At 36.2% G+C, this 19633-nt stretch overlaps 1 protein-coding gene across 1 annotated transcript; it reads right to left on the reverse strand.

The window, feature by feature from the left end:
• Nucleotides 1-1795: 1795 nt before the first annotated feature.
• Nucleotides 1796-17858, reverse strand: LOC127860364 (uncharacterized). The gene is given in 3 exon segments (XM_052398388.1): nt 1796-7119; nt 7121-7845; nt 16487-17858. Coding segments are annotated over 3 exon segments (2613 nt in total). The 5' UTR covers nt 16851-17858; the 3' UTR covers nt 1796-5595.
• Nucleotides 17859-19633: the final 1775 nt, after the last annotated feature.

Consider the following 19633-nt stretch of genomic DNA (forward strand, 5'->3'; position numbering starts at 1 on the left):
AAAAACTACTTACCATATCTGTGTGAAATAAACATATTTTTTCATATCGCTTCGCTTCATTTGACAAGATTCGGCTACACAGTGATTAAATCTAAGTCCTGTTTTTTTCGCTTTTTATACGCCCGTTTTAAAAAAACGGGACGTATTATAGTTTCACCTTGGCGGCGGGCGGGCGGGTGGGCGGGCGAGCGGGCGGTCTGGCGGCGTCCACAGCAGTGTCCGCTCTCTAATTCAAATAGTTTTCATCCGATCTTCACCAAACTTGGTCAGAAGTTTTATCTAGACAATATCTAGGTCAAATTCGAATATGGGTTATGCTGGGTCAAAAACTAGGTCTCAGGGTCACTTAGTGCATTCCAAGCATTTAGCATGGTGTCCGCTCTCTAATTGAAGTAGTTTTTATTCGATCTTCACCAAACTTGGTCAGAAGTTGTATCTGGACAATATCTAAGTCAAGTTCGAATATGGGTCATGCCGGGTCAAAAACTAGGTCACGGGGTCACTTAGTGCATTTCAAGCATTTAGCACGGTATCCGCTCTGTAATAGAAGTAGTTTTCATCCGATAATCGCCATACTTGGTCAGAAGTTGTATCTAGACAATATCTAGATCAAGTTCGAATATGGGTCATGCAGGGTCAAAAACTAGGTCACAGGGTCACTTAGTGCATTTCAAGCATTTAGCATGGTGTCCGCTCTTTAATTGAAGTAGTTTTCATCTGATCTTTACCAAATTTGGTCAGAAGTTGTGTCTAGACAATATCTAGGTCAAGTTCAAATATGGGTCATGCCGGGTCAAAAACTAGATCACGAGGTCACTTAGTGAATTTCAAGCATTAAGCATGGTGTCCGCTCTTTAATTGAAGTAGTTTTCATCTGATCTTCACCAAATTTGGTCAGAAGTTGTGTCTAGATGATATGTAGTTCAAGTTAAAATATGGGTCATGGTAAAGTTATCAAGTTGTCCAAAACCTTCAAACGGGCGTATCTTGTGACAGTTTGGCACTCTTGTTAATAATTATCTTCACCATAGTAGTTGTTGTTGTTCAAAGTGTTACGGTACACACTGTTTGCATTGTTGTTGTTATTTTTTAATAAGAAATATATATAAATAAGAAATATATATAAATATATTTAAAGTTATAAATAGCTGTTGAGCATATTGCGAATCGGGACATATGAAAACACTGTTTGTTCATTAAAAAAACTAGTTTTGTCCCAGATTTGTAGTAAACGTTGTTGATGCTTGACGAAAGAGTAAATTTACACACCGGGGTTTGTGCAATATTTTAGTCGATACGATTATATTTTGAAACGATTTCTACAGTTATATATTTAATTAATTCGTTGCGGCTATATACCTGTCCCGGACAGGACGCACACGACATACATGTAACTGTCTCTATTGCAGCAAGATGCTGGGATATATAAAAGACTTATGGCCTATAGAATATAATAATATAATATAGAATATAGAATATTTCTAATAACAGATAGTGTAACGCAGATGCAATACATTTGTAAATTGTAACAAATGACTGGATCAAAGATGCTATATAATAGTTTTTTTCAAATAAACCTATACTTAGCGTTTACTCTGTCAGGAATAAGGTACGAAAGTGAAAACCTATGTTTTTTCTCTCGAGTCGTTGTTTAATGTTTTTGTTTTAGCTGGTTGGTAGGTTTTACAAAAGGCGGAAACAGGTAGATTTAAAGTTCATGAATTTCTAAGTTTAAATCCAACTAAGGGGGTAATATTTTTTGTTGGTTTCCGTCCCTTTGATTGTACATACTTCGTCATTCATTTCCATTTATTTGTATCAAATTCAGACAATAAATAGAATATAAATATATAAAAGTGCACGTATATTCACACATATACATTTAACAATTCTAACATATTGCAATTGTGAAATGTCTGTTGTAGATATGATATTTATATGTGTACGCATACACATACATAATAAAAAATAGACATAAGCATGTAAAGCACAATCCAAAAATGAATATAAATCTCAAAATATTACAAGAGGGCCTGAAAGGCCCAAAGTCGCTCACCTGAGATAAAACGAATTGACCTGTTCTTTGCAGCCCAAGATATCAATAGAACAAATGTTCTAACCAAGTTTCATGAAGAATGAACAACAAATGGCGCCATGGCGGAAATGTTTTTCAACAGACTGGAACCATTTTTGAACTCGTCCAAGATATTATTGGGGCAAATTTTCTGAAAAAGTTTCACGAAGATCCAACAATAAATGTGGCCTCTACAGTGTTAACAAGGCAAATATTCATGACGCACAACGGAAGACAGACAATTGACAAAAGGTGATCACAAAAGTTCACCATGAGCAAAAAATATTATGCTCATAAAGATTGTCACCATGTGTGAAGATCAGCAAGTGTCATTCAGATTGAACTAAAAATGTGACTCAAAGTATTCACAATGTTTTACTATAAACAATTGTGGTAGTGCGGTCTCGTTCGCTTACGCAAGTGAACCGGTTACGGGACGGTTACGTGTTATGTAACTGTGCGAGAACTGTAATACGGAAATTTTTATCGAGTCTAATTAAAGAACGCTAATTTCTAACATACTTACTGGTTGTAATTCAATTAACTAAAGGCGACCAGTCAGATACGCCTGAATACACTCAAAGAATTAATCTATACTCGGTAAGTGACAACCAAAGCAGCTTTAATGAAAATAACTAACTTTAGTCAAAAGAATCAATGCATCGTTAAAAATGAACAAATACAGAAAATACCTAAATGAATGTAAAAAGAAGTTCACAATCTGATATAAATATTAGTTACTGTTAGTCTAGAAGTTGCTTCAAACATTTTGTTTATAAAAAAGTCTAACTTAATCTAAAGAATACAATTTATGGAGAGTGGAAAACTCCAGTGACTCAAATGTAAAAAATAAGAAGAATTTACAAAAGTTATTTCAATCAAAAGGGTCTTTCTAATTTAGAAAATGCCAAATAACGAGGTTGCCATGGAATCAGTTTCATAGCACAGTAGTCTGCTAAATACACAAAAACACAGTAGGTTAACTTGGCTTATCAGTAAAGATCAAAGATTAGGCTCTACAGTGCATTAGTACATGTACAGTTATTTTATGACATAGGTTTATTAAATTGCATGCAAACTACTGTCTTTATGTACACCACATTCTATGAAAGAAGTCCCAGGTTTATACAAGGGATTTAACTATTAGTTAACTATTAGAAAGTATGTACAAGTTATCTTTCTTTAACATTATGGCTTATCACAACTAGACTGTTCAAATGCTTTCACTATATACATATAGAGAAAACTGCCCCACCCCCTGGCGGCCATGATTTTCCACCGATCTGGACCATTTTCAAACTCAACCGTCATATCCAGAAAACACATGTTCTGACCAAATTTCATGAAGATTGGACCAAAATGTGACTTCTTGAGTGTTCACATGTTTTCACTATATACATTTAGAGAAAAGTGCCCCGCCCCCTGGTGGCCATGTTTTTTCACCGATCTGGACCATTTTCGAACTCGTCCGAGATATCAATGAAACCAATGTTTTGACCAAGTTTCATGATGATTGGGCAAAAATTGTGACTTCTCGAGTGTTCACAAGGTTTCTCTATAGTCATATAAGGAATACTGCCCCGCCCCCTGGCGGCCATGTTTTTCAACAGACCGGAACCATTTTTGAACTCAACCAACATAATATTTAGACAAATATTTTGACAAAGTTACATAAAGATTGGGCATCAAATGTGACTTCTACAGTGTTCACAAGGTTTTGTTTTTTTTACCTAGTGACCTGGTTTTTGACCCAGCATGACCCAGTTTCAAACTCAGTCGAGGTATCAATGGGACAAATGTTCTGACCAAGTTTCATGAAGATCGGACAATAAATGTGGCCTCAGGCGTGTTCACAAGGCAAATATTGACGCCGCACGACGCACGACGGACAAAAGGCGATCAAAGAAGCTCACCATGAGCACAGCTCAGGTGAGCTAATAAAAGGTTAAATACATCATAATTGTTGTAGAACATTTAATACTTACTTTTAATAATGATAAGTCGATTGAACAAATCAAATATATTTTAACAGCACTGCATTTATTATTGAAATCATGAAAGTTTTATTGAATATGTCTAACGTACTTGTCATCTTGTTTTAAACAAACTACCCCTGGTATGGACATTTTTCTTTCAAACCCTTTCAATCAACAAAATATGATTGCTTAACAAGTTCTGAAAATAAACGTAATTGCATATATTTCCTCCTACTGTTATTTTTGACATCACCCATGATTCTTTATTACTAAAGTTTCTAATTTTGCAACTATCAATAAGACTTCAAGTTCTGATATCATTAGATTTGTCTCTAGTATTAAAGTATTACCGGTACATTATTATCTACTTTATAAATCAATAAAGAGCAGCTATGTTTCCATGACAACAACATTTCTAGATATCATTCAGAGTTGAGACAGATAATTTATCATAATGGGCTGGTGTCACCAAACCACTGCAAAAATGTATTTAGTAATTATTCATGTCTAGTAAACCTCCCATTTTGTTAAAGAGATCTTACGAAAACATCAGAGCTGATCAAATGTTGATGAATAAAAGCTAGAATAAAAACTATAATAAAAGTTTAGAAAAATCAGTCCTAGAAAATGTACGAATTAGAGTTTTATCAAATTACAAACATATTTCTGTTGTACAGTCGAAATTTATTCGTGAACACTTTTGGGAAATCCCTACAATTCTATTCAGGTGTGTTCATACAGAGACACGTTGTTTGGTTCTGCAACAAAAACGAATCTACCGTTATGTATATTTCATAATTAACTTGAATAAAAGTTCTGCACGAAACACATAATTGATGCTTATTACTAGTACTTCAGAAATGCATAACTTTCTTAAGATTGTTTCTTGAAATTAATAACTTGCAATTTTTGCAATGACAAATGCCTAGGACAAATATTATGTTGCTGTTATGATGCTGCTGAATGTCCTATGTATTCTTAAAAAAATACAAAAAGTATGAACAAATGTTTAAAAATAAAAGATTACGCTCTGTGGCAAGACGAACCATTGTTTTAACAGGGAGAAAATAGCTCTGTCTAGTGTCAACACATAACACAAAACACAAAATAAAAAGATCTACTTCTTAAAGTAAACACGTTAAAAAGGACAGACTATCGATAAGTAAAACACGACTAGAAATTCACAAAACGAGTGGAATTAAATTTATATTACATCAAAAAATAATACAGGAGTAATTGCATCGCTGGATCATACTTTAAAAAAAGTATATGTTTGACACACATTAAGTCTAAGGTTTCATTAGTTACATATACCTTTCGGATTGTATTTTGCCTTTTGAAAAGATGGTACACGTGACAATCACAAACTAATTTAGCGTTATAGTAGATCATATACCGGACGCACTAACAAACTAAATAAACAGTGTAAATATAAGATCTAAATCTTCACTCAAGTAAGGAATAGGATCCTATTTTTATCCTATGTGAACAATATTATTGTGAATCATATTTTCCAGCTTCGCTCGTGGTATATTCGCCGTGTCGTCATTTCCTAGGTCTCCAGCCGCCAACAAAATCCAATATCTTCTTTACGTCTAAAGCGTTAAGTTCCGGAAATCCGTCCATGAGAAGTTTATGATCCAACGTCTGCAGCATGTTGCCGTCGATCTGTTCCCGCGCAAACCGTATCACCACGCGATCTTTCATGCCAATAAAGCGTAGCGACTTGCTCACCTCCAAAACGGAGAGGTTCGAAATGTCGTCTGGTGGTATCCACCCATCGTCGTGCCATTCGGCGTATTCGGAATAACTGTATTCACTTTCGCCCTGGAACACGCCGTATTCACCCCGGGAGTTCATAGAAATCGCTGAGTCATCGCCGTATTTAGGGAAGGAGTCGCTAAGGGCGGCGTTCGAGTTCTGGCGCGGGTAGCGCTTAAATCCCGGCTCGCTTTCCACGTAGTGCGAGCCGCTAAGACGTCCGTACGGAATCTGTTGGGCGTAGAGGTATGATTTGATACGTTCATTATCCACCACGCGACCGTAAGGTTGTTCCATTGGCTGCTCGTTGGCGCCATTTGGGAAGGGTTGCCGCAAGTCTCTTAGTGAATCATTATAACTAAACACATCCATAGCGTTTCGGATTTTTCTCACATTATGACTACGTATAGTAGCGTTCATTTCAACGTTCAGATTTTTATGTGATCGCGATTTCATTTTCATAAATCCTGATAAAGGCTTAGATGAAACCATATCCAAGTCGTCATGGAAACGGCGATTGTCGGGGGTAAAAGTTCTAGTTAAGTCCTCTTGATACGGTATGCCCGCAGGAGACGACCGTCGGTCATAAGGACTTGTCATGACAGGTACTCGACTATAACCATTTGAGGTCGCGGAGCTAACATGCTGCCCAACAATATCAACAAAATCTTGATCAAATTGGTAACTTTCGGAAGGCGAATACTCGCTCCTCGCTTTTCTGGCACGTGATATGCGAGCATAATCCGGTTTGGGAGCTGTCGGTGGTTTTCTTTTGACCACATTGTCATAATCACCCTTGTTCGCTTCATTCAGCTCCTTAAACCGGGCGGGCGTCATATAACCGTCCGCATCACCGTCGGTATTGTTTCCGAGGTAAAAGTGAGATGGCTGAGGCGGTCCTGGTGCCACCGGAAGTTCCTCGTAGTCGTTCTCTTTTGATTGATAATGCCTGTTACCAGAGCCCCTCGTTTTGCTCGGAAGCGGTGGAAGGTCCCGACCTTGTACGGTACTCGTTTGTCTTCTGGTATTTTCCGAATACCCGTTTTCGATATCAATTTGCTTTTTGGTTTTGTACGGATCTGTTTCATCCGCCACATGTGGTGTTTGAAAATTATTTTCTGCCTCAGCAGTTTCGTCTTCGGCGTTTTTGCACAGATCGTCGAAGGTAAGATCCGTTTTACTGAGCCTGGATGAGAATACGCCCTCCTCTTGAAGTGCTTTTAGACTGGCTCGCTCCTTTCTGCTCTTTGATCGCACACTGAGCTTGTCTAGAATTGTGATCCCCTTGGACTTCTTAGGCTCTTTGAATTCGAATGGGAAGATTTATTTGAATATTATCCACTACGTCATCGCCGTTTTCTATAAGTGCCACATTTGAGTTCGAAACGATAGACTGGGTTTTCGATTTCTTTATCTTTTCTTTAAATACTTGAATGTCGTCGTTGAGCGGAATTTCAAAAGTCGGTGTCACGTTTTCATCGTAAGGATGCGTACTGACAAGCACTGAATCATTGTCCTGCAGACGCTCTAAAAGTACCACACCACTTGGAATAGCACCGGCCGAATGAGCGTCTGTGTGAATGAGCTGGACTTTAAGTGGCAAGTTAAATGCACTAATTAAATCGTGAAGACTATAAACGGCGTCATAATTGGTGCTAGTTGGTTCCCCAACCGGACTAAAAACACCAGTCATTATCAACGGCACCATTATTTCCCGGTGCTCACTATCAAAACACTGTAGATACTTAAGCTCTTTTTCCTTTTTATCTGAATTGTTACTCCAACTAAACAACCGCCTGAATAGCGTCTTTTTCTTCGTTTTCTTCTGGTCCATGTGGATGATTCCAGTCGTTAATATTTCTCCAGGTCTGATTTCCAGTGGTACCCAACTGCTTACGCCGTTTTCAGAGCTGAGCTGGTAACCAACTAAGGAGGTTCGCACCAGGAATTGTTTGCACCGGAGTCCAACGATTGCGTGAATGGTGTCGAAGTATTCAACTGGCTGGCCATTTTCAGGTAAAACCTCAAACCATCCTGGAAATAAATATAAAAAAGTTAAACTTATGTTGAAATGGCATTCGATGATATTTTTTTATCACGGATAGATTCGTATCAGGACACGAAACGAATGAAAGAAAATTTGATCTAGGACGGAGAACAAGGCTTAAAAATTATTGAGATGTAGGAATAATATTCATAAACTCAAAGAAACAAACAATAACATTGCAATGTGTTCATTGTATAAGAACCAGTACGCAATTTGGCTAAGGGAACGAAGCAACCTTTTTACATGACATCTTTAATCAGCACTATCAATGCATTACGGTTGCACTCACTATATGGAGTACGATGCAGCCCTTCTTGTTGTTCACTGTATTGAACGATGCATATTTAAGAAAACAAACATATAATTTTGAAAAATACAAAAAACAAATTAACCATTAAAATATTTGACCACACTTTCCAATCAATAAACACAAAGCTGAATACGATTAAATTATCGTGGTAATGAAAGTAATTGAACTATTGTAAAACAAAACTAATCAGAAATCAGCGTGTAAAATCAGTATGTGTTTACGAGGGTTTTTACGATTATTTTATTATAATTTTAGATGCAGGCGGAAATAACAAGAATGCTTATGGAGGTTGCTCGCTAAAAAAAGATCAGTCACCGTATGTGTGAAAATTAGATTTGCGGAGCATCTAAATAGTTAGTTACCTTGATTACGTTCACTTTTAACAATAGAATAATGTAAATCATTTCGTTCATTAAGGTTTTAACAAGAGAAAATATGGCAGTTTACTGTGATTGGCTGCCAACCAGTCGTTTATAAGGTTAAAAATTTGACTTGGATCAACTTGTTTTCGAACTAGCACCTACATTTAACGGATATCATTTTTTGGTTAATCTGGTGCTCACGATGAGATATTTTTCCGTTGGATGATTCAGAAGAATGGCTTGTAAACGAATGGACGTAATTTGGATTGTTTCCATTTTCATTTCAATCAAGTATTTTATTATCGCTCACAGCTTACTTCGACCCACTGCATTTTAGATATTTAAAGCCGATCGAGTTGTGGGTGACCACATATCCTACACAGATATCTAGCCACACCTACGGGCTGTATCATGCCGTATTTGCTGTTAGACTTATTTGTTTAAATATTGATTTAATATTAAAATATGCATAATAAATATATACGAGTAATTTTAATGTTTGTTTTTGAAGAAATGTACTGTCCCAACTTCATGAATTATTTACTTGAGTTTGATTTTGTAATTTGAATCCACATAATGAGTTATGTCTGTTTGTTTGGATTGTTCGCCGTATCACCGGTAAGTAATATAACGATGATCATTTAACATACACTTCTCCGTGGTATTGTAGATTACCAACACCAACTCCAACTCCAAATTCGTATGTAGCTGACAAATTCCGTTTTACGCAGAGTCAATGGAAGAATAACCGTAGGAATAATTAAATGCAAAAACCACACCCCGGTCTGGAAATCCAATTCGCTTGATAAATGTTAGCCTTGTATCAATAATTCGTTAAGCAAGTCCATTAACTGATTAAGATTTACACCGATATAGGGTTATATATCCGTGTAGAGATAAGCCAAAACAGTTTGAAAAAAAAAATAATTTGCTAAAGAACTTGCTGTGAAGAAGATTCTGTATGCAAAATAATGATTGCGCTTCGCTGTGGGGAAACCGGGCTTCACACACTTTTTGAAAGTGTCGCCCCGGATTAGGCTGTGTAGTCCACTCAAAAGTATCAGGGAAGACCATTGCCGCCTAGGCTAGATTTCCGTTTAGAAGAGAGACGTTTTTAAAGGATTTTTTATAGCCGAATGCACAGGCTAATCTGTGACGACACTTTACGCGCATGCAGTTAGCGCGGTTTTCCCAGAGGTAGACGCACCTAGTTCGTGGATGTGTCGTTTTTACATTTGTTGAGAACACACCATGACTTTTCATAGTGAAATCGAGAGAAATTATAGTGAAATCGAGAGCATCCATATAAATCATTTCGTCATAATGGTCTAAGGACATTTGTGCTCAATGTTATATATTAAACACGACATCCTTATAGCAGCACTGTGAGGGCAATTATTCGGTGTAATTTTCTAAAGCTGGATTTCACCTAGATGTCTTAGTCTTGATAGTGGTTGTTTCAGCGTGGCAGTTGCCTATTAACGGCAAACATGACATCAATATGTATTTCAACGTCAATCGCATTTTTACAATTTATGTTTAAGTTAAGATTGATCATTCAGCTGTGACTTGCCTAAACATAAGTGTACACGAAAATGGGAAAATAAACTGAATTAAAATACGCTCACAATACTTCGCCTACGAGGAATATTTGACCTGGCAAAAGACCAGGGCCGATAGCACATTTGGGAAGATACAACTGACAATAACTCAAACTCGGTTAAGCGGGTAAAGGTGATAACAACCATTAAGGGGTGTTCGTATCTTTGCACCTAGCCTTTTCATAATTCTGGCACCTGCCCAAACCCGGCGTTAGATCGATTAAACGCTTCTATTGCAAATTAATCATAATCCGTGTTTCTTATTGATATATTTATACGGACATATACGAGTTACCCAACTTGTAGTGGAGCAAATTGAGCATGTAAGGGATAAGTTTCGAATAGCGATGACCGAGTTTATACTGAATACTTTAAGAAAAGCTCTCTTGTATATTGCTAACAATTGCCACAATATAAAAGTAAGACATCTTCATAATACTAAACAGTATGGCAACATATAATGTTGAGTTAATTAAAAAAAATAAGTGCATAAGCTATTTTAAGAATTTCAATAAGACTTTTTCCCGAAATATGTTGAGTTTTTTTTAGCGAAAATATACCATTGACTTGTAAAAGCTGTCGGAATTTTTTGCTTTATTTATCTACATTGTTAACGCCCGCTTTCATGATTATCTCCGGAAATATTCCAGAAGATGTTACTATGCAGACATAGAAAGCTCAGGAGACTCGGGTATTTACAGCAATCACGCAATCAGCGAAATAAAAACGAACAGACGTTTTGACAGACCAGATTTATGGTCAATTAAAAACTTATTAGTTTAAGATGATTTTATTTATTTTTTATCAAATTTGTTGTTGTTTTTTCGATAAGTGGGTGTTTTTTAAGCAATGGTTTTAATTCACAGATTATATCTTTTACGTTAATTATATATAAACAAAACTTAGCAAGGTTTTAACTAAAAAGACCGTAAGTTTTATACGAATTTCTCAATTTACACATAAAGCAATAGAAACAACTCATTGAACATTATCCAACGTAGCGTAAATCGGATTACAGAAAAATAGTCAATAAGATTTTTGCGTGAGTCCAATAGTATAGGTACTTATACAATGTAAACATCATGCTTCTAACCCACTGCATACATTGATATATGTGAAATATAGGGAATAATAACTTTATAACAACTCTTTGGTAGTCGAAAATGACTAGAAAAACCAATAAATGCATGTGCTCAAACTACGGGCCCCATATAGAAAAATGTTATCCATAATGCATTATACTGAATAAAGGGATGGTCAACCAGATTACTGTATGTAACAAAGACAGACCATTTTTTAAACTTAAAAAAGTGCAAAGTGTTGTATATCATTGCAAAGGTCTTGAAAATGCAGATCATTGCAGTTGAGATGAAGTGCCTGTCTGCTATGGTTAAAAAGTTATTGCATTTCGAAGTTGACATGGTTACGGACAACATGATGCCAAAGAATGTTTTTAATGTAGGTAATTAAATAAGCTTTTATAAATAACTTAATTAACATAAAGTGCAAAGTGTTGCAAATCCTTGCAAAGGTATTTGAAAATGCAATTCATTGCAGTTTAAATGAATTGTTTATCTTTTATGGCTACACACATATTGTATTTTGAAGTTGACTTATAATTGTAAAATATTTAAAGAACTTGATGCTGTACGTTCCTAACTATATATCACGAAAAAAAAAGAACAGTTTTAAAATACCGTGTGTTTTTAATTATTAGTTATATTGATTAAAATATCGCGACTGGTATATTGCATTACTTGAAAAATGTTGTTAAGTTGTCATATTTTCGGTACATTCGGTAATAAAATTTTACTGAGTATGTCTACAAGGTACTTTGGAGAGTTCTGTTGTTGCCGTTATATTTTGTGAAACTATGAGGATTGCTTATATAAAGTATAAAATACTTCGTTTATTGTGTGAGGAAAGATGGCCGAATGGTCTAAATGGGAGACTTCTTTATCCAGGACTCCAGGGGTCAGTGGTACGAGCCCTTTTGAGGGTTACATTTCTGAAATTTTATTCTTTATTTTTTCTGGAGATTTTTATATCCAATTGTTAAATGTATCAATATAAAGCATTTAATGACGGTATTTATAACTTTTCTTTTTGCGTCAATCTGGTTGACTGTCCCTTTAACAAAATCAGAAACTTTGAATTAAACATTTATCATTCCATTAAAGCAGTTAACTATAACAATCAAACAGTGTCCTAAAAATGTGGACGTGAAAATCTCTTAATATTTTCCTTTGAAGTGAACTTCAGACTGAAAGGGGAACATTGTCCTATAGTGATCGTAAGAAACAAACATTGTACTGAAGTGGACGTAAGCCTGAACAAATGCCACTAAGAATAAAACATTGTCATATAGTGTCATATAGTGGACGTAAGAATGAAGCATCGACCTATTGTGGAGATAGAAATAAAAAATGGCGTTGTTGTGGACGTAAGAATGAAACAACGTCGTATGATGCAAGTAAGAATGAAAAATTGTCCTATCATGGACGTTAAGTATCCTAATATGAACGTAAAAATGAAAAATTGTCCTCAAGTTAACGTGAGAAAGAAACTTAGTCTTGTAGTGGAGGTAAGAATGAAACATTGCCCAGTGGTGAACGTAAGAATGAATGATTGTCTTGTAGAGAAGGGAAAATGAAACAGAGTTCTGTATTGGACGTTAGAAAGAAATATTGTCATATGAAAATCTTAAAAAATGATTTTTATTCCTTTAGTGGACAATGGAATGAAAGGTTATTGAATTGCAGCAAGAAACATAAGGACCAATAAAGATTGCCGTGTAGTGGACGCAAGGGCTTATAATCATGGTCTTAAAGAGGACGCAATGACCAATTATAGTTACGTTTTAGAGGACGCAATGATCACTATAATTGTTCTTATAAAAACGTTAGTAACACTAAACATTGTCTTTTCACAGACAATAATATACAATACAAAAAAGCAAAAACAAAAAAAAACACGATTTTTTTCCATAACTTTACACAAGAATGAAAAAGGCATGCATAGGTTGTTTATAAAAGAACAGTGTGGTTTCTTTTTTAAACATTCCAAATAGTTGCGAACAGTGATGATGACAACAAAAATATCTTATATAATGAACATTACTACCAAACAATGGCTAAAGCAAAGCAAATAAATCTAAAAACATTCAAATGCGCATTATTATAGTCATTTAGAGGTAAAATATGATTGTGATTTATTTTTGCAAAACGAGGTAAAAATCAGGGTCGCGTAAATGCAGGAAATTTCATAATTCACTCTTTGTGATGATAACATGTATTATCTGAACACAGTTTCATAATCTACAGTAGTCAAACAAAATTACTGCAGAGCTCAAGTATATTATTTACGACACCCTGAGTGGATTGCAGGGCTCTCGTCGCAAGAGCAAACAAACATGTCCGCATTATCGCATGTTGTATCAACAACGCGACGGATAACAGGCCGGTCTTCGGTGGCCAGGATGGCATCTCATTGTTTTAACCATCTGCCTGGTTTCTACTTCCGGATAGGCATATCATCGTTTCATGATTAGTATGTTGTGATATTTATAATTTTGTTTTATACGGCACGAGTATGTGTACGCTATCATGACTAGAGAGATCTATATACGTACACTGGTAAAAAATTTCGCTTCTACACTGAAGATCTATAAAGGGTTATACAAACAAAAATTTGTATCCAGTTTAAACTATTGAGGCCTAACTTGCAAAGGAATTTTTTTTGGTCTAAACAAAGGCGTATACAAAGGTCTATCCAATTGTAGGTCATTGTTAAGAATCTAAACTGAGATGTCTATAAAAGTCTATACAATTGCAACACCTTTCGTTTAGGTTAAAAGTGATGTCTAATCAGGTTAGCATACGTGTCAAGAATTTCTATAGACAGGCTTTATAGCGAGTATATACGCTTGTGTCGTGGTAATTGGAGACGGGCTGAATAGCGAATTTATATGCTTTTGTCGTGGGAATATGAGATATAGCGAATTTATGCGCGTTTACAGTAGAAATAAATAACATGATGTATAGCGAGTATTTAAGCCTGTGTCGTGGGAATTGAAGACAGGCTATTCAGCGAGTATATACGTGTGTAGTGGTAATTGCAGAAAGGCTGTAAAGCGACTTTTAAACGCTTGTGCCGTGGGAATTACGACCAAGCTATTGAGCTAGTACTGTAGGGAATAGACATATGTTATTTAGCGAGTACTGGTATATACGATTGTGTCGTGAGAATTCGAGACAAGCTATTTAGCGAGTATATGCAGGCGTCGTGGGAATAGAAGACATGCAATATAGCGAGTATATACGCCTGTGTCGTGGAAATTGGAGAAGGCTATAAACCGAGTATATACGCTTGCGTTTTGGGATTTTCATACAGCCTTTTAGCGAGTATATACGCCTGTGTCTTGGGAATTTGAGACAGGCTATTAAACGAGTGTATACGCTTGTGTCGTTGGATTTTAGGCAGGCATTACATCTAGCATAAGTATACGCGCACTGCATGGGATTGGAGACCGATTTTATAGAGAGTATATACGCTTGCGTCGTTGTTATTGGACACATGCTATATAACAAGCTTATAAGCTTGTGTCGTGGGAATTTTATACCGAGACCATTCATTATGCAGCGATGCATTCATCATGTATTGGATCTTGGGGATCAATATATATATATATATGCCTCCGTGTATTGGTTCAAGTTAAATGCGCGTTAAATTGTGAAATCCATAATTATGTGTATTATCAGACAAAATATGAATGTTATTTTTCTGTCTTGCATATTGAAAATGATATTGTTGCTTCAATACAATAAATAACGAGCGAACACTCAATAAGGCTTAAACCATTTTGTGTAATTCATCCATTTGACAAAACAACGTATACGAAAAAGTGAAACGCTAGAATTATTAACTTAATTTAAATATTTGCTTTAAATCTTGTGTGCTGTATGAATGTATATCACAAATGTATTTTATTAACTGCAGTAGTTGAATGACTTTGACAAAATAAAATATTATAAGTGAGCCTATTTTGAGTATTCGATGGAAGATTGGGTGCACATTTAAGTATCACAATAAAACAAACAGGACAAACTCAGAATCGAAAGGGGTACAATGTGCTGTAAAAGGGTGGGAACCCAGACTAATCTGGTCATTTCTTATGATTTGCTAGTTGTAGGTAACTTCATAGCCTTATACGCAAACATAAGCTTTGGTACTTGTTCTAATTCATTTGTCTCTGAATATTAAATTTTGCAAAAACACAATACCCGATCTCAAAAGATCATGGTATATGTTTTATGCTTCCCTTAGTGTTTTCATCGAAAGCAAAATCTGTTGCTATTGCGATTTTGATCATTCCCTATTCATAATATTACATACATTGGCTCATGAAATGTCACTCATCCAAAGTACATCGCTATATCGGTTTACTTTTATCAAAGAAATTCAACACTAACTTAACAAGGTTCGCTCATTGTTTGATTTGTGTACCATAGTTTGAACGATTCGCAGGCTGTGCTGACAAAAGAATCTAAACGGACTATTAAGTCGTTAAGTGGTTTGAATACCATTGAATCACAATAGAATGACTTTTGTGTCATGCAGTATAAAGCAGTGAAAACGTATTGATATAGTCGTAAACACTGAAATTCCGTTGATACTGTGGTATTTAAATAACGCAAGGTCTGCCTTTCAAATTGTTAAAGAAAGCGCGTTAAATTTGATGTTGCGTTAGTTCGTAAAGCACTTATGACAACAGTAACGATGTTACTTTATTAATGTATAAAGTCTTTTACTAAGATTTTAGATTTAATATAGAAGTCTTTACTCGAAACAAACAGCGACAGTAAAAAAATCAGCTTGATTTACCCTAATCTAAATATCCTAGTCGAACTGTTTATAAATGTATACGTATTCATTAATTATAGTAGCCACGTTCCCTGTAGAATGTATGTATGAATAAAAAACAAGAGATGTGTTTGTCAGAAACACTATGCCCCCTATTGCGCCGCTGTGAAGCCATATATTTGACCTTTGACCTTGAATGATGACCTTGACCTTTCACCACTCAAAATGTGCAGCTCCATGAGATACACATGCATGCCAAATATCAAGTTGCTATCTTCAATAATGCAAAAGTTATTGCAAAACTTTAACCAATGTTAAAGTTTTGGGACACACACAATGAATGAATGAATGACAGACAGACAGGCCAAAAACAATATGCCCACGATCTTTCGATCCGGAGGGCATAAAAACATTGGAATGCGAATGTTCGTGTTATTTCAGGTTATTCCCTCAATAATGTTTCGATGTGTATATTATAAAACCCTGTACCGACCTTTTTGTGCCACGTTTATCTGGAAGTGCTTGTCGGTGCGCGTGTAGTCGGATGTCATGCGCTCCCAGTGCAGTTTGGTGCCGACCACCATTTTATGCCGACGAAGCTCAATAACGTGTAAGACCTCCTCCGCGACTCCATGCGTACCGTCGCCGCCAGTGGTGTGACCCATATACTTTTTTACGACCGACGAGTTCACTTTCACAATGCACGGGTACTTTCCCCTGATTACCAGATCCTTGAGCGACCGGGGCTTCTCCTCCCATGTCGGCACTTCCGTCTGGGATGGCTGCGTTTCCTGAGAAGATCTTCGGTTGGCACTTCCATTCTGGGCATAGACGCTGCGCGACGATTCGTAGTCCATTTCCGCAGTTTCGTTTCAGTAAATATCGACTAACACACATATTAGAGTACATCTCCTCACGGCATGTTTGTAAGAATATATCCTACATTGTCCTGCATCCCAACCGAAAGGTCTTAACCTTTGTGGCAACGTAATAATTCAATTAAATGTCCATCGCAAACAGCTTTACTGACCATCTGTAACGCAGTCTCATTAAAGAGTCACTGGTAAACCATACCGAATTAATGATCCTTAATTGCATACATATACTTTGTTGATGAAGCCAATTTTAATATAAATATACCCCAAAGAAACATCGCAACAATTGTGATACCTTAGTAGATATCTAAGTTATTTTTAAAGAGCGACCCCGGGTCTTAAGTACACTGGCTTAACATGTCCACGTGAGATACTTGCCGCTTTCACAGTTTGACAGCTACAAGATACCTAGATGTACCATCTTAAAGAAGACAGTGTCAATAAACCTCTGACCCTTAATCAAACAGTGTCCCCGTTAATCCACGGTGTATCAGAGTTGAAACACTACAAAAGTAACACACGTCCTACCGACACTGATCGAGGGTACGCCAGCTACTAGATTGTATTGTATTTAAAACTTCGCGATTAGTTTTTGTACATTTAAACTTCAATCTATCTGTAAATCGTCGTATGCAATTACTATTTGTTTAATCCTCCATACCAGATTATTCCCCTAGCCACGCACACATAATATTAATCCGCTCTCTAAGATTCCCCGTCCTCTGTACAGATCATACATGTTCGGTATACCATTAAAGTGTCACCGAAATGCATCTTAATGTAGTTAATGCTTATACAGTATACGTTTCATCATGGTATATATGCTAGCAAGCGAGTTAAAATAGCCGATCAATCGAAAATTCTGTATACACCCGGGAATATTATGTTCTGTAGTTCGCCAGTTGTTGAAAGCCTTGCGATACCGATAAAATCAATAAGCACAATAGGTGACACAGTATTGTGATCCGCAAATTGCACTTGAAATAATAACGTTGTAACACGCTACCTTTAGCGTTAAGGAATTTTGAAAGATGTTAGAATATAATATAATGCTTAAAGTACATGATCGCCATTTGTTATGTTGAACATATAGAAACCAGATTAAAGTTCAATTGAATGAATAAACCAAATAAACAGACTGCTCTCATAACTTCGAACGACTACGAATAAATTTACAGTTAATCAATTATTGTAATTATTTGTATTCACAAAGCACATGTAGGTAATGTTCTAATAAATAAATATAATTTGCATTGTTCATTGTAGACCAAGAGTGACAAAATGAATCGATCAGCACATGATTGCAACCATTATCTAGAACATGCATATAATAATTGATTGTGTTAAATATATATTGTTGACCATTTAGCAGCCTCAATTATATGCACAATAACAATATTATATTTTGTTTAGTATTTGTTAAAGGTTGTTATTTAAACCACTACATACCTTTACATAAAAACGGCAGCATGTAACACCCAGAATATTAATTAAATTTCTTGTATTTACTTGTCGCGAGTGATTTTGTACCATATAACAGTTTTATACACCCCACCAGAGAAAAAATTTCATTATATGTAATGAAGCGTAGGAACATACACCTTATTCAACCGTTAAATTATCTAAGCTATTAAATCTCTTTTAAAGCAAAGTTTTGGTCTAGTAACTGTTCAAAAAAATAAATACCGAAGAACATTTTAAAAGGTGTAAATCTACCATTATGTCTTTGCACAAGTTTTCCTGAATGCAAAAAGTAACTAGCTCATTTCGAAAATGTAAACTCATCAATAAAACACAAACTATTAAATGTATTTACCCATATATCGTTAATATCATATGTTTAGGGTAATTTTACATTCTGACTTACCAGCAATATTTTTTAATGGCATGCTGAGCACAGATGATCTTTCATTTACGTATTCTGGCGTTATGTAAGAACACTTAACACCCGCAAAGCATGCTTGATCAAAGCATTAAAATTTATACTTTACAAAAATAAAATGCATAGTTTAGGTAAATTAAAGTCGTATAATCTGCGCTCGAGGGAAAATGTAACACCAATTTAAATGATAAATATAGTATGCGTCCATCTTTAAGAACGGCAAATCTGTCGATGAACATATATTGAAGTCATAAGAGTTTGCTACCTTTTTGCTCAGGTTGAAACCAATACCTGCGTTTTAGTTGTTTAGAACCAATTTCCACACAGACTTGTCGTTCCATGCTCTCACATACAATATCGGACACACCGAGAAAATGGTATTGAAGGCAGGGATTGATCCAGCTATGCTGGTTCCAGTCAAATCTCTGCGTGGAGGATGGTTTAGATACGTGATACCGTTAGTGCCATCGTGGTTAAACATTAAAATCCAGAGGGCGACAATTCGATAGTATGATGGCGACAATGCGATAGTACAACGGCGACAATGCGATAGTACGATATGGCGACAATGCGATAGTACGATGGCGACAACGCGATAGTAATATGGCGACAATGCGATTGTACGATGGCGACAATGCGATAATACGATGACGACAGTGCGACAATACGATGGCGACAGTGCGATTGTACGATGGCGACAATGCGACAATGCGATAGTGCGATAATACGATGACGACAGTGCGACATTTCGCTGGCGACAATGCGATAATACGATGATGACATTGCGACAATACGATGGCGACAGTGCGATAGTACAATGGCGACAATGCGATGGTACGATAATACGATGACGACAGTGCGACAATACTATGGCGACAATGCG

The sequence above is a fragment of the Dreissena polymorpha genome, chromosome 15 (assembly GCF_020536995.1).
Source record: "Dreissena polymorpha isolate Duluth1 chromosome 15, UMN_Dpol_1.0, whole genome shotgun sequence".
Taxonomy (NCBI): Eukaryota; Metazoa; Mollusca; class Bivalvia; order Myida; family Dreissenidae; genus Dreissena; species Dreissena polymorpha.